Source organism: Sorex fumeus, unplaced genomic scaffold (genome assembly GCF_029834395.1).
Source record: "Sorex fumeus unplaced genomic scaffold, SorFum_2.1 ptg000099l, whole genome shotgun sequence".
NCBI classification, from domain to species: domain Eukaryota; kingdom Metazoa; phylum Chordata; class Mammalia; order Eulipotyphla; family Soricidae; genus Sorex; species Sorex fumeus.
In genome coordinates this window covers 8,516,767-8,531,552 of record NW_026606156.1, presented here as the reverse complement: position 1 = coordinate 8,531,552, position 14,786 = coordinate 8,516,767, and the positions used below count along the sequence as shown (strand labels likewise).

At 38.3% G+C, this 14,786-nt stretch overlaps 1 protein-coding gene across 2 annotated transcripts in view; it reads left to right on the top strand.

Annotated features, from left to right (window-relative positions):
- The window catches only part of ADAD1 (adenosine deaminase domain containing 1), a 40,663-nt gene that overhangs the window by 10,332 nt on the left and 15,545 nt on the right, over nucleotides 1-14,786 (top strand). The window contains exons 4-8 of one of the 2 annotated variants that reach the window (XM_056134543.1): nucleotides 1,875-1,943; nucleotides 3,898-4,023; nucleotides 5,860-5,983; nucleotides 8,758-8,928; nucleotides 12,174-12,403. In XM_056134543.1, coding sequence (XP_055990518.1) covers nucleotides 1,875-1,943; nucleotides 3,898-4,023; nucleotides 5,860-5,983; nucleotides 8,758-8,928; nucleotides 12,174-12,403 — 720 coding nt within the window. The remainder of the gene's footprint in view (nucleotides 1-1,874; nucleotides 1,944-3,897; nucleotides 4,024-5,859; nucleotides 5,984-8,757; nucleotides 8,929-12,173; nucleotides 12,404-14,786) is intronic. The other variant, XM_056134542.1, reaches the window with a different exon arrangement.

Here is a 14,786-nt window from a genome sequence, read left to right as displayed (position 1 = left end):
TTGTTGCCCAGAAGCCAAAAAATTACTTTTGGTCAGAAGAGGTGGGAGATTGGGGAAAATTTTAGGCTATGTCTGCCTATAAAGACCATGTGTGGCACCAGAAACTTTAACAGGGATTCATTCAAGGAAAGTGCTTTACCCCTATACTGTCTCTCTGGCCCTTAAATAACTATTTTCTATATCTATAAATTTCTGGGCTTGGAATCTTAATCTTAGCCAAAAGGCCAAGAAGCGACGGTCTTGGAACCTCTTTCTAACATTCCTGATATTTCTTATAGCTAAAGTAAAGTAAAAGTAAAGGCCCTCCCGTTGATCATCAATTTGCTCAAGTGGGCCCAGTAACGTCTCCATTGGAGACTTTGTTGTTACTGTGTTTGGCATATCGAATACGTCACGGGGAGCTTGCCAGGCTCTGCCGTGCGGGCGAGATACTCTTGGTAGCTTGCCGGGCTCTCCGAGAGGGGTGGAGGAATCGAACTCGGGTTGGCCATGTTGGCTGCATGCAAGGCAAACGCCCTACCGTGGTAGGGCCAACATGGCCAACATGGCTGACCTGAGTTCTTGTAGCTAACTTTTTATTTTATGAATGTCTCTGATTTAATTAATCAGTTAATTAACTTTGCTTTTGGAGCACACCTGTTGATGCTCAGGGGTTACTCCTGACTCTGAACTCAGAAATTACTCCTTATGGTGCTCAGAAACAATATGGGAAGCCAGAGATTGAACTTGGATTGGCCACATGCAAGGCAAGAACCCTACCAGCTGTACTAAGTCTCTGGCCCAGATTATTTTTATTTTAATAATTTTAGGCATAAAATTAGGTGGTGTTTGACATAGAAAATAGCGATAGCACAGTGGGTAGGGCATTTGCCTAGCATGCAGTCAACATGGCCGACCCGAGTTCAATTCCTCCGCCCCTCTCGGAAAGCCCAGCAAGCTACCGAGAGTATCTCACCCCCACGGCAAAGACTGGCAAGCTCCCCATGGCGTATTCGATATGCCAAACACAGTAACAAGTCTCACAATGGAGACATTACTGGGCCACTCGAAAAAATCGATGAACAACAGGAGGACAATGACAGGGACCTTTATTGCAAACCAAAATGCCCAAAAGAAAAGAGAGAGAAAGAAAGAATAGTGCCTGCCATAAAGGCAGGTTAGGACAAGAGAGGGGAAAGGAAACTGGGGACATTGATGGTGGGAAATGTACACTGGGGAAGGGGCAGTGAAGGAACATTGTATGACTGAAACCCAATCATAAACAGCTTTGTAACTATGTCACAGTGATTCAATTTTTTAAAATAAGCTTCAGATACAACATTTCCCTGGACAAAAATGATTAAATAAATTATCACTTTGATAGAATATTAATTTAAGATGTTTGCAGAGCACTCCTAAATATAGAAAATATTTCATAAGCATCTAAAAGAGATGTTATGGAGACTGGAGTGATAGGACACTGGGTAGGGCACCTTGCCTTGCATGAAGCTGACTCAGATTCAATCCTGAGTATCCCATGTGGTCCTCTGAGTCCACCATTAATAATCCCTGTGCACAGAGCCAGGAGTATGCCCTGAGTACTGCCATGTGTGGTCCTCCATAAAACAAAACAGGTGTCATACTAACTTCATTCTCATAATGTATCTATTATGGAGCAAGCTATTTAGTAGCGTAAGATTAGGAAACCCAGACATTTTTTGCATAATTGATTTCACTATAGGAAAGAAATATATCAAGGCTGAGCTTAATAGATATTTGGTAGCACATAATTGAGAAAAATAGTTATTCTTGGATTTTTCTATCACTGAACTGTAAGGTGTGATGTGTTCTTTGAAACAGAGACATTTCATATGTTGATGTTGCTTTGTTTACAGGTCCTCCTCCGATCCCTGCAGAACCTATTGTTTCACCTGAACCAGTGTATGTTTCAAAAGTACATTACGGTAGGAAAATTGTTTATGATCTCTTTCAGAAGAATTAAATCCAATTAAGAATTTATAATGGAGGGGCCAGATCTGTAGTACAATAAGTAAGGTGAATGTCTTGCACATGGCCAACCTGGATTCAATCCCCAGCACCTCATATGGCCTCCTGAGCCCACCAGGAAGGATTCCTGAACATAGAACCAGAAGTAAGCCCCAAGCACTGCCAGACCCCCCCAAATTAAATCATAATGGAAAAACAAAATAAATTATAAATAATATTTAATATATAAATATTAAAGCTACAAGCTACCGAGAGTATTCGATATGCCAGACACAGTAACAACAAAGTCTCCAATGGAGACGTTACTGGGCCCATTCGAGCAAATCGATGATCAATGGGAGGGCCTTTACTTTAGTCAAGCTATTAGATCTAGTAAGTGGAGACTTTCTTTAATATTTTCATGGAATTAGGGACCAGAGAGATGGTACAATGGATAGGTTGCTTGCCTTGCATGCAACCAACTTCGGTTTGATCTCTGGCATCCCATATTATCCCCGAGCATCACCAGGACTAATCCCTAAGCACAGAGCCAGGAATAACTCATAAGAAGCACTGGGTGTGGCCCAAAAACAAACAAACAAGCAAAAAACTCATAGAATTAGAGAACAAAGAGAGGAAAGATGGAAGAAATGTTCTTTTTTTTCCCTATAATAAAGAGACAGCAGAGCCTGGCAAGCCACCCATGATGTATTCGATATGCCAGACACAGTAACAACAAAATCTCCAATGGAGACGTTACTGGGCCCGCTCGAGCAAATCGATGAACAACGGGAGGGCCTTTACATAATAAAGAGGCAAAAATAGGATGGGTACTGGGACAATGGTGGAGGGAACTGACATGCTGGTGGAGGGTGTGGTGTTGGAATAACTTGTGCAAAAAACCCTACCATTAATAGTATTGTAAATCATGTGCCTAAAATAAAATAATTTTTAAAAAATAGAAAAAAATGGAACTGGTTTATCAATTTTATATAACTGCTTTTGACAATTCTGCTCAGGTGGACTTGAAGTTAATGAAAGTGAAGTTAATGAAAACCTGTGGTTTTTCTGGTGCTCTATGGTGGTTTGGAACATTTATTTCAAATAACCTGCATTCACTTAATTTTAATGAAAGTTTAATACTAAAACCCCCTCAAAACTACAAAGACAATGAAAGTTATTCATTGAGTGACCTAGGACCACTTACTTTGTATACCTTCATTGGTCTGTAAAATGGCCCTATCAGTAATTAACTGTAGGATTGTTTGAAGATTAAATGTATGTATATTGGTAATTAGGGCCTAGTGCACAGTAGGTACTCGTTAAATAGTAATTATGATTTTATTAACCACATAACTATACTTTCAGTATTCAAAGGAACTTTTATATTAAGTTTCCATAATGACTACCAATAATATATTTTGGTATTTTTTTGTTTTTTCTAATTTTTTATTTTAATGAATCATTGTGAGATACAATTACAGACTTAAAGACTTTCATGATTGCATTTCAGTCAAACAATGTTCAAGTACCCATCCCTCCACCAATAATATATTTTGATTGTCACAAAAATTGGGAATGACTCATTCTTCAGGAAGTTATTGGTTATCTGGCAGTATATAGGACATTCTTGTAAGCAAAGAATTTCAGGGTCCTTAATGACTTTTGAATATTTCATCAATTATAAATTATTGATCTTCATGTAATACTAAGACATCTTTTTATAAGAAAGAATACTGTTATCCAAAAATCTTAATAGCATGTGCTATTTTTTAATTGAATGCTTAAAATCTCATCTGTAACTTAGATTACAACTTTTTCTTAGCCTCTATAAATTATCTTAATTCTAAGACCATAATCTGAATAATTGAGATCTCTGAGAAAAACCACAGTGTTCTTAAAATTTACATGCATTTAATTTTTTTTTTCTAGAAGGAAGAAATGTTCAGTATGCAAAAATTTCACAGATTGTCCAAGAAACATTTAATCAACTAATTTCTAATCATTCAGATTATCTGAAATGTAGCAATTCATTGGCTGCATTTATAATTGAAAGAGGTAAGTCCATATATTTTTATGTGTTTGTAGAAAAATTACTGTATTATAGCAGTTTTGAGCTTTTACTCCTGTTGACAGTGGTGTGGCATTGACTAATTTGAAGAGTCCTTTTCTGTTCTCAAAGGTAAAGATAAAATCTGATCAGTAGCCAAAAGAAATCTTCAGAATGCCACAATGGCTCACATTTAAAAAAAAAAAGTATGTGGAGCCCTTACTAATCTAATCTTACCATGAGATACTAGAAAGGGCTGTATAAAAACTCAACATTTTTTCTTTTCAAATGAGAAATGATTAAAGTATGAAATATTATGAACCTCTGCTTTCCCCATAGTATTTCATTGTAATCACATGATTACATGTAGTCATGTGATTACAATGAAATACTATGTTTTTTAACCCTCTGGCATTCTAGGTTAATTATTAATTCAAAATGTTTAAAGTTTATAATGATTTATGAATCAGCTGTTAAGCAGTATTTGAGGTATTTTGAGTGATTTTGTGGTCTGATGAGAGAGAGAAGGTATGGATGCTAGTTAAAAGTCTTAAGATGGTAAGACTTTTATGTAGAGAGGAGGAATCAAAATAACACCAAGGGATTAAGTATTTGGATTAAGGATAGGCCATGAGTTTAACTCCAACATAACCCCCTGAACACTGCCAGGTATTCACAGAAGTGACTGCTGAACACTGGAGGCCCCTGCAACAACAAGAAAACCCAAGTGTGTTTAGAAGCTTTGTCAGAATTCTTGAGTCAAATCCACAAATCCTTAGAATGGTTTGTTGATGCCTCTTTTACCTCATCTGATGTCTCTCCTCTGGGGAAGTGCCTGTGGCCTCTCTGCCTGGGTCTGTAGAGTTGGATTTTTTTAGCATTATAAACAAATATTTATTAAATTTTTTAACTGTTTTTAAAATTTTTATTTTTAGTGAAACACCATGAGGTAGAGTTGTAGACTTACAAACTGTTGTGCTTGGGTTTCAGTTATACAATGATCCAGTGCCCATCCCTCCACCAATTCCCATTCTCCATTTTGACTGGAATGCCCTTAGCCTAAAGCTGAAGCTTAGATTTCAGTCTGATTGGAGATAAATTTGCATACAGAAATAACCTTCCCAGTACTCTTAACGTCAGCTCCATATTGTTGATCTGTTTTGTTCTTACTCCTAGTCAGAATTTATTGCCAGCACATACCAGTGCTGATACTTTGTAGAACCTCAACAGTTTTTGTTGAATTAGAGGAAATCTTTCATGCCAAATGTCAAACTGTACTTTAAAAAAAGATTTGTGGAGTTCATGCCCAATTCAGTCAGCCTAATCAGTGGCTGAAAAAATAGCAGTACTCCTACATTAAAAAAAAATAGATTTATGTCTAAAGATATTTTGAAGCTATCAGCACAAGTAATGAGAAATAATGAGCTAGTGACTAGTTTATAGAAAGCCTTCAGTTGGACTGTGAAAGGAAGAAAAAGTTCTGCATTTCAAAGAAATCTCACAGCAAAAAGTGAATGGATCAAAGTTGCAGGAAAAAAGTGGTAAGTGGCTTGACTCCTAAAAAAGTCTTTCTTCATCTGAAGCCTAATTTCAGTAAAATGTAGAAACTATTACTTGCTTTGTAGAGATAGAAAATGGATTAAAAAATTAGAGGCATTACATGTAGATAATTTGCTTAAGACAGAAGTAGAGTGCCAATAAAATCTCCTAGAAAGCAAAACTAATCTAGCTGTAGAAGAAATAGATTCATATTTGAAAATCATGTCTGTCAGTTTGATTGTAGTTAAAAAAAGGTGAAATGTAATAAAAGACACTGCTTTTTAAAATTGAAACTTTCCTTTCAGCTGGACAGCATGAAGTGGTAGCCATAGGCACAGGTGAATACAATTACAGCCAATGCATCAAGCCGGACGGACGGGTGCTACATGACACCCATGCTGTTGTGACAGCAAGGCGGTCTCTCCTCAGGTAAGATCACAGAGAAAGTCAAGGAGCCATTACAGGTTATAGCCTTACATTATAGGATGCTTATATCCAAGATGAAACAGGCTATTACCATTGTTTTCCTTTCGGAACCCTCATCATAGTCACTGCAGTATCTAGTGTATGGATTCAGTAACTTCTGTTATTAAAAAAAAAACATTTTAAAGGGTAAGAGTGTTATTTTATTTTATAACTTTAAAAAAAACTTTTTCCAGTGCCAAGAATAGGACCTAGGACTTTCCACAGGCAAGGCAGTCACTGACACTCATTCACATCTCTGGCCCTATAAAATTTATCTTTTTCTTTATAATATAAAAATGCCATGTATTACCAATCAGAGTACATTTTTAGGCATAGACTGCAACCCGAAGTATTTCATCCTTGATTATAACAATACCCCTTGGTCAGACTGTTCTTAAGGGCTATGAAGTTTGCCATTTGGCAGAACATAGATACGGCATTTCTTAAGCAGGTATTTCTCAAAGAGAAACAAAAGGGTTGGAATGGGCATGAGTAGGCTTCTTTTTCCAAACTTATGATTCATTGCTAGAAGCACATTGCAGGTAGGAAAGAGAGGCCAGGAATATTCTTCAGGATGTTCCATTGTACAAAAATATGAAAAGTAGATTAGTGTTACTTCCTATAATATCTACCAGCTTTTGATTTTCAACAGCTTTTGAACAGGAGTCAAGACCCATGTGAGCAAACTCAGCCTTTGCATTATCTATATAAAACTTTTTTAAAAGTATATATAGAAATAAATAATATATATAGCTTATATAAAGCTTTTACATAAATTTTTATATCACTGTCATCCTGTTGTTCATCAATTGCCTAAGAACATTTTGCTGTTCTTAATCCGTATTTTTTTAAATAAATACATAAATTTGTTTAATTTTACATAAATTTTTATATCACTGTCATCCTGTTGTTCATCAATTGCCTTGAGCAGGCCCCAGTGACATCTCCTTCGTCTTAGCCCAGAGATTTTAAAAAGTGCCACATTCGAGGCTCTTTCAGGGTCAGGAAAATGAGACCATCATTGTTACTGGTTTGGGGCATATTGAATACGCCACAGGGAGTTTGCCAGACTCTGCCGTGTGGGCAGGATACTTCTGGTAGCCTTCCAGGTTCTCCAGAGTAAGAACTAGATAATAAGATGTCGCACGGCCACAAATGCGGCCATGCGCTTCCGGGAGCAGGTTTATAGTCTCAGGGTCTTGGCCGTTGATGGGATTAAACAGTGCCAGGGGCAGTTGGTGGGTGTAATGCCTACATACTGGAAGATGGGGGATCTGGGTGGAGGAGGCCCCAGTCCTAATCGGAGCAGGCTTGGAGATCTACACCCCAGGTCCCACACACCTGGGTTCCTCTGCCGGTTCCTTCATGCGTGAGGCTCGTCTGAACATGTGGAGAATGGTCTTAAGCATGGCTGTGGCTGGAACCAGAGGTCTTCAGGTGCCAGGGCTCTGCTCGAGGTGGGGAGGGAAGCTCAACCCACCCTCCTCCAAGGGGCCCCGGTGAAGACAGCTAGGTGCGGAGGCAGGAGACTCTGTTTCATATAAGTTTTATATAAGCTACATAAAACTTCTTTAGAAAATTTTAAATGTGAAAATAGGGTAATACTATTTGATAAAAATATTCTGATATCTGTAGTCAGTGATATCTAGCTATCAGCATTTTGCTGTTCTTAATCCGTATTTTTTTAAATTTAGGTAGATCTTAAAAACTTAAATAGAATCATAGAGATAGTTCAAGGGATAAGGTGATTGTTTTCATGTGGCTTACTCCAGTTTGATTCCTGATACTGTGTATGGTTCCCCAAGCACTACTCGGTTACCTCTGAACAAAGTCAGGAGAAACCCCTGAATACTGCTGGGCATGGTCCAGAAAACAAAACAAACAAAACTTAAATTAATTGTAAAAGAATTCTATCATATTAAGAGGGAAGGCTTGTATGGTCTGTGAAAGTAATGCCACTCATTGTCCTCCCACTGCCCTTGATTCTTACTGAATTACTTAAAACTGCAGTCACCTCTCTGAATTCCCTTCTTGCCAAACTCTATTACATACTGGTGCTTGATTTTTTTTTAATTTTATTTTGATAGTAGCATTAAATTCTTGTGGATTTTGGAACAGATAATAGTCTCCCCGATTTAATTAGTAATCATCTCACTAGTTCTTCCATTTTAAACACAACTTACAGGGACTAGAGAAATAGTGCAGTGGGTCAATCTTGAACCCAGTCCACCCGAGTTCAATGCCTGGCATCGGCATCCCACATGGATGTACAGAACCAGGAGTAACTCCTGAACATCACCAGGTGTGGCTCAAAAACAAAAAAAAAAAAGAAATAAACACAGCTTACGGTTTTTACAGCATTATTCCTACACACATGTGCTTTTCAGAACCACTAAGAAGCAGGAACCAGAGTTGTGTGTGTATCTTCCTGGATAGGAAAGGAGAATAGAAAGAAGTAAGGCAAGAAAGGGAGAGAGCTGTCTGAGAAAGAAAGGAGGATTTAGTAGACTATTACTTCTTCAGCAGAACTCAGAGTGTAACAGAGAGGCCATAAGAATGATCTCTCTTGCAAGTCCCAGAGCAGAAAGATTCTATCTGCAGGCTTCTCAAAGGTCTTAAAGGCTGAGATGATTTTTAGGAGACAGAAATTCATTGTTGAATGCATTGATACTATATTCATTGGGATACATTATTTTAAAATGTCATCACTTGATAATGATGTAATTCATTTATTTTAGGTACTTTTATAGACAGCTTCTACTCTTCTACAGCAAAAATCCTGCTATGATGGAAAAGTCAGTATTTTGTACAGAACCAGCTTCTAATTTGCTGACTTTTAAACAAAATATCAACATTTACCTCTATATGAACCAGTTACCTAAAGGATCAGCTCAGATAAAGTCACAACTGTAAGTATCACAGTTTTTTAGGTAGCTAGGAGAATTGTCTTGTATTCTCAGTCCCCGCAGCAGTTTGACACGCATGTCTGTCATCTCTCCATCTTCTCCCTTCAGCCTTGACGTATAGGCTTGCAGGCCACAGATCTGTTTTTTGACTCAGTTCTTTCCACTCAGTCCTACCACTTCATATAAAAATATTACTTGTGCTTTTTTCTACTACTGAAAATCCATTGAGTTTTCAGTAGAAAGATTACTTTCTAATTTTTTTAGTTTAGTCTCTCTTCACATCCTTAATATAGAAGTTAAGGAGCACAGTTTGTTTTCCCTAGTCAGTCTACAGTCAAAATGTCATTATCTTGATAAATAAGTAGCGTCAGTCAACATTAAACTGTATAGTCAAGCACAAAGAGATAGTAAAAGTCTCCTCAACCTCAATGATCTAGAGATAGCCGTGGTTCAAATATGCTTTCAGTTACAATTTTTTTATTATTTAAATTTTTTTCACTGGCAGAAGGAAGTTAATACTGGTCAAGGGATTGGTATTGAATTATTGTATGCCTAAAACTCAACTATCAGTAACTTTGTAAATCATGGCTCTTTAATTTAAAAAAACTACTGATTATTGCTCAGAGCTTACTTCTGACTCTCCTCTCAAGGATCATTCCTGGCAGAACTTGGGAAACCATATGTGGTGCAGGGGATTCTACCTCGTTGGCCATGTGCAAGGAAGTGCACCATCCACTGAACTGTTGCTCCCGTTTCCTCATTAAAAACTTTGAAGACGGGTTAGAGTGATAGCACAGCAGATAGGACAGTTGCCTTGCATGTGGCTGACCTGGGTTTGATTTCCAGCATCCCATATGGTCCCCTAAGTACCACCAGGAGTAATTCCTGAGTGCATGAGCCAGGAATAACCCCAGGTGTGACTCAAAAAGAAAAAAAAAAGTTTGAGGCTGGAGCAATAGCACAGCGGGTAAGGTGTTTGCCTTGCATGCGGCTGACCCGGGTTCAATTCCCAACATTCCATATGGTCTCCCCAAGCACTGCCAGGGGTAATTTCTGAGTGCAGAGCCAGGAGTAACCCCTGTGCATTGCCGGGTGTGACCCAAAAAGCAAAACAAAAAAACTTTGAAGACAAGAGAAGTGAATATTCCTAGATATAAACTTCATGAAAATTAATTATTTTACATCATTTCTTGGAGATGCTGGAGGGGCTGGAGCAATAGCACAGCAGTAGGGCATTTGCCTTGCACACAGCCAGCCTGACCGAGCCAGGTTTGATTCCTCTGCCCCTCTCGGAGAGCCCAGCAAGCTACCGAGAGTATCTCGCCTACATGGCAAAGCCTGGCAAGCTACCCATAATGTATTCAATATGCCAAACACAGTAACAACAAGTCTCACGATGGAGATGTTACTGGGCCTGCTCAAGCAAATTGATGAACAATGGGAGGACCGTGCTACACTAGACCGTGCTACTGTGCTTCTTGGAGATGCATCTTGTTTTATTCCCTTGTTTTACAGTTAAAATTTTTTTCATGTGAAACCAAAGAGAAAGTACAAAAATTAACGCTCTTACCTTGCACACATCTGGCCCTGATTCAATTTTCAGCACTGCATACAGTCTCCAAACAATACCAGGAGCAATCTCTGAGCAGCACCACCATGTGTGGCCTAAAGACAGAAAAAAAATTCATATAAAGATAACACTATCAGGAATACAGTTTAGACTTTCAACAATATGTCCAATAATAAGTGAGTGGGTGAAGAAATTCTGATATACACACACTGAAATACACTATTCAGGTATAGGAAGAGGTGAAATCTTGTAGTTTGCCACAGTGTGGGGTCACATGCTGAGTGAAGTGAATCATAGTAAGAACAAATACCAAATGGTATCACTCATGGGGAATATAAAGAAAAATAATAAGGGAATAAAATAACAACAGACCTTGAGAGTTTTCCTATAGAACTGAGTTTTCTAAGAAGAGATAGAGGTTGGAAGGGACTCTAGAAACAAACAGTGTGCCGGGATGCTCATACTCTGCTGGGCATGGGATAGCAATGTCGTATTCTTGAAACGGTATTGTCACTGTTGTACATAATGTGTCTTAGAGAAAAAGGACTTCAGGGGCTGGAGAACTAATTCAAGTGGTAGAGCACTCACCTGTTTTGTGTAAGGCCCTGTTTTGACTACTGGTACCATATCCCCCACCTCAACCCCCAATCCCACAAGCACTAGCCAACTGAGCATAGCTGGTGTGTGGCCTCTGTTATTTTTTTAAATTTTTGAATTTAATTAAAGAACTGATTTACAAAGTTATTGATAGTTGAGTTTTAGGAGTATAATATTTCAACACTTCACCACTAGTATCAACTTCCCCCCACCACCAGTGTTCCCATATTTCATCCCCAACCCCAAACACTGCCCCATCCCCTGCCTTTCATGTTGACAGGCACATTATAAATTTCCAGTGGTTTCAGTTTAGATCTTATTTTCAGTGTTGGGTCTGTGTTTGGATATATGATATACCTCTCACTCATATCACCAGTATAACTGAAGCCCTGACCCCTGTACTCTCATTACTCCTCATTCTCTTCTTAACTCTCTCCCCCTTGATTTCTTTCCTTCCCTGTCCTTTCCTTCTCCTCTCTAAACTCTGGGGGAAGGGGTGATCTAGGCATCTCCCCTTTACTACAGTATATTTCTTCATCCAGTATTCTGTATACCACAGGTAAGTGAGATCATCCTGGGTTAACCTTTATTCTGTGTGCTCTCTATTTAAAAAAAAAAAAGTTATGTTTGGGGCCAGAGGGGGTGTAGGGGGTGGGGGGATGGTTTTGTTTTTTGTTTTTGTTTTTGTTTTTGTTTTTTGTGGCATGGGAGGATGCTTTTGTGGCATGCAGTCAATCCCAGATGGCTGGCACCACATGTAGATCCCTAAGGACTTCCTTTAGTGATCCCTTATCACAAAGCCAGAAGTACTGCCTGGTGTGGCCCAGAAAAAAATTTTTCATTTGACTTTTAAGAGAGTAAAGAATGACAGTAATACCGAACTTACCTTTGCCAGATGCTCTAAATACAGTTCTTTTTTGTTTGGCATTGATTTTGTCTAACTCCATTTCTGCTTTGCCTGAATTTATACCTATTTTGGCACTGAAGCTAAGTGCACACTGGCAGGCCCCCACATGTGTAAAAACAATTCTTTTATACATGTAGACTTTAATCAACTTTGTTTTTAATAAATTTTCTCTAGGCGTCTTAATCCACATTCTATATCTGCATTTGAAGCCAATGAGGAACTGAGTCTCCACGTAGCTGTTGAAGGGAAGATTTATCTGACTGTCTACTGTCCTGCAGATGTTGTGAACAGAGTCAGTAGTATGTCTTCCAGTGACAAGCTGACCAGATGGGAAGTGCTGGGTGTGCAGGGAGCATTGCTGAGCCACTTCATTCAGCCTGTTTACGTCAGTAGTATTCTTGTTGGTGAGTGGGATATTATGACACCTCACCTCTTACACTTAAATGCGCCTCTTCCACTTAGTTGCATTTATCAGTATAAAATCAGATGTTGCATATACAAAGCAACATTATTTACAGTAAAAACATACATTGTTTTATTGAGCTTCTCATTTCTTAATAACTTAAATAGTACTAGGATATGATTTTTGTCATTTTACTAGAAAACAGAATATTTTTAATTAGCCAATTAGATCTATTTTCTTGTATTTATACTTTTGTGTATACAATTTTAGTTTTCCCCCTTTCTTTCTGCAAAGGGTGCTTTCTTCAGCTTTCATAATTTAAATACCAAGGGCCAGAGATATTGCTCGGTGGTGTGTTTGAGGCTTCCTGTGAGGAGCATCCTGTGCTCCATAATAAAAGGAAAAACAAAAGTAAAATTAAATACTGAATTTATTTCTGCCTGAAGAAAAACATTAAGTGCCCACTTTGGTTCTTACTCCTAAGCCTTTTTCTTACATTTGATTATTGTCTAGATTTTTTTTGATTATCAGATAACTGGGAAGTAATGAACACAAGTAACTTTTTTTCAATAGGGGTTAATTATAGAAAACTGTATATTTGAGTGGTTTTCTAGTCATCTTACTGTTAAAAGCCCCAGGTGTCCAAAGCTTTAGTTCCTTCAGAGCAAAACTGCCTTCACTCAACTCCTATCTCCTCTCAGTCTTTGGTAGCAATTACATGTTCCAGCTTCATAGCCTTCCAGGGTTAACTATATTGGACTTAGGTGGTGCTGTATCTGTTATTTTTCTCTTGATTTTTGTCAGATTTTTTGCTTCTCTATTTTATATTTATTTTGTTTTGTTTAGGCTAATCTGGCGATGCTCGGGTGTTACTCCTGGCTCTGCACTCAGGAATTAGTCCTGGTAGTGCTCTGGAAACCATATGGGACACCAGGGATTGATTCCTGGGTAGCTACATGCAAGATAAGCACCCTCCCTGCTGTACAATTGCTCCAACCCATTTCTTTCTTTCTTTTATTTTTCTTTTTGCTTTTTGGGTCACACCTTCGTTGCACAGGGGTTACTCCTGGCTCATGCACTCAGGAATTACTCCTGGCAGTGCTCAGGGGACCATATGGGATGCTGGGAATCAAACCCAGGTCAGCTGTGTACAAGGCAAATGCTCTACCCACTGTGCTATCACTCCAGCCCCCCATTTTATATTTCTTGAGGAAATAAATAGTAGTTTTCTAGCTCTGTATAAAAAAATTTATATGAATTTTTTGGCCATTTTTGTTTGGTTTGGATTTAAGAAATTATAAACAGGAAAGTTTTATTTTCTAATATAAAACTTGTAAGCGTCTTCATTAGTAAATATATTTTATTTGTTCATAATTCAAAGAATTGAAAAACATGTCCAGTGGTAAGCCTTTATTTATTCTAGTGCCTGGCCCAGATAACAGTTTTCACAAAACTGGTGGTCATTGATACTAATTTCTTATTTTTCTTTCCAAAAATAGCTTCTCTCATATAAGTAAATGTATACATTATCATATTTGCTTTTTTTATTGGAGCGATAGCACAGCGGGTAGCGCGTCTGCCTTGCACGCAGCCAACATGGCCGACCCGAGTTCGATTCCTCCGCCCCTCTCGGAGAGCCCGGCAAGCTACCGAGAGTATTCAATATGCCAGACACAGTAACAACAAAGTCTCCAATGGAGACGTTTCTGGGCCCGCTCGAGCAAATCGACGATCAACAGGAGGGCCTTTACTTTACTTTACTTTTACTTTTTTTATTTTACACAAATTGAATTATACTTTTTGTACTATTCTGTAAGTATTTTGGAAATTTTTTGGTAAGTTTATAAAAGTTTTCCTGTTGTTATACTTGGTTGGTTATATTTGGTGGGGGCATGGAGTGAGTCATAATCCAGCAGTACTCCAGGACTAACTCCTGGCTCTGTACTCAGGGATCACTCCTGGTAGTGCTTGTGAGACCATATTGAGTACAGGAGATCAGAGATCAAACCCAGGTCAGCTGCCTGCAAGGCAAGTGCCATGCCCACTGTATTATCTCTCTGGCCCCTGTATTTCTTTATATAAGTGTATCGCAGTTTTTACAGGCTGTAGATTGAGGTTATTTTAGATAGTTTATGAATTTTTTGTAGCCTAATTTGTTGTTCTTGAATGTTAGTTGAGTGCCTGTAGTGAAACTGCTTGTCAGTGATTTACAACTTTGACAAGTAACCACCTCACTCCCCAGTTTAATTCACACTCATTGTATGTGTAGACCTGTTGCTGTCTATTGTCTACTCTAGGTATTTCTGATTATCTGTTGTAGATATAATTCTTATAGAGGGTGCACTATTTAAATTTTCTAATTTGGATATAAAAGTTCATCTTCA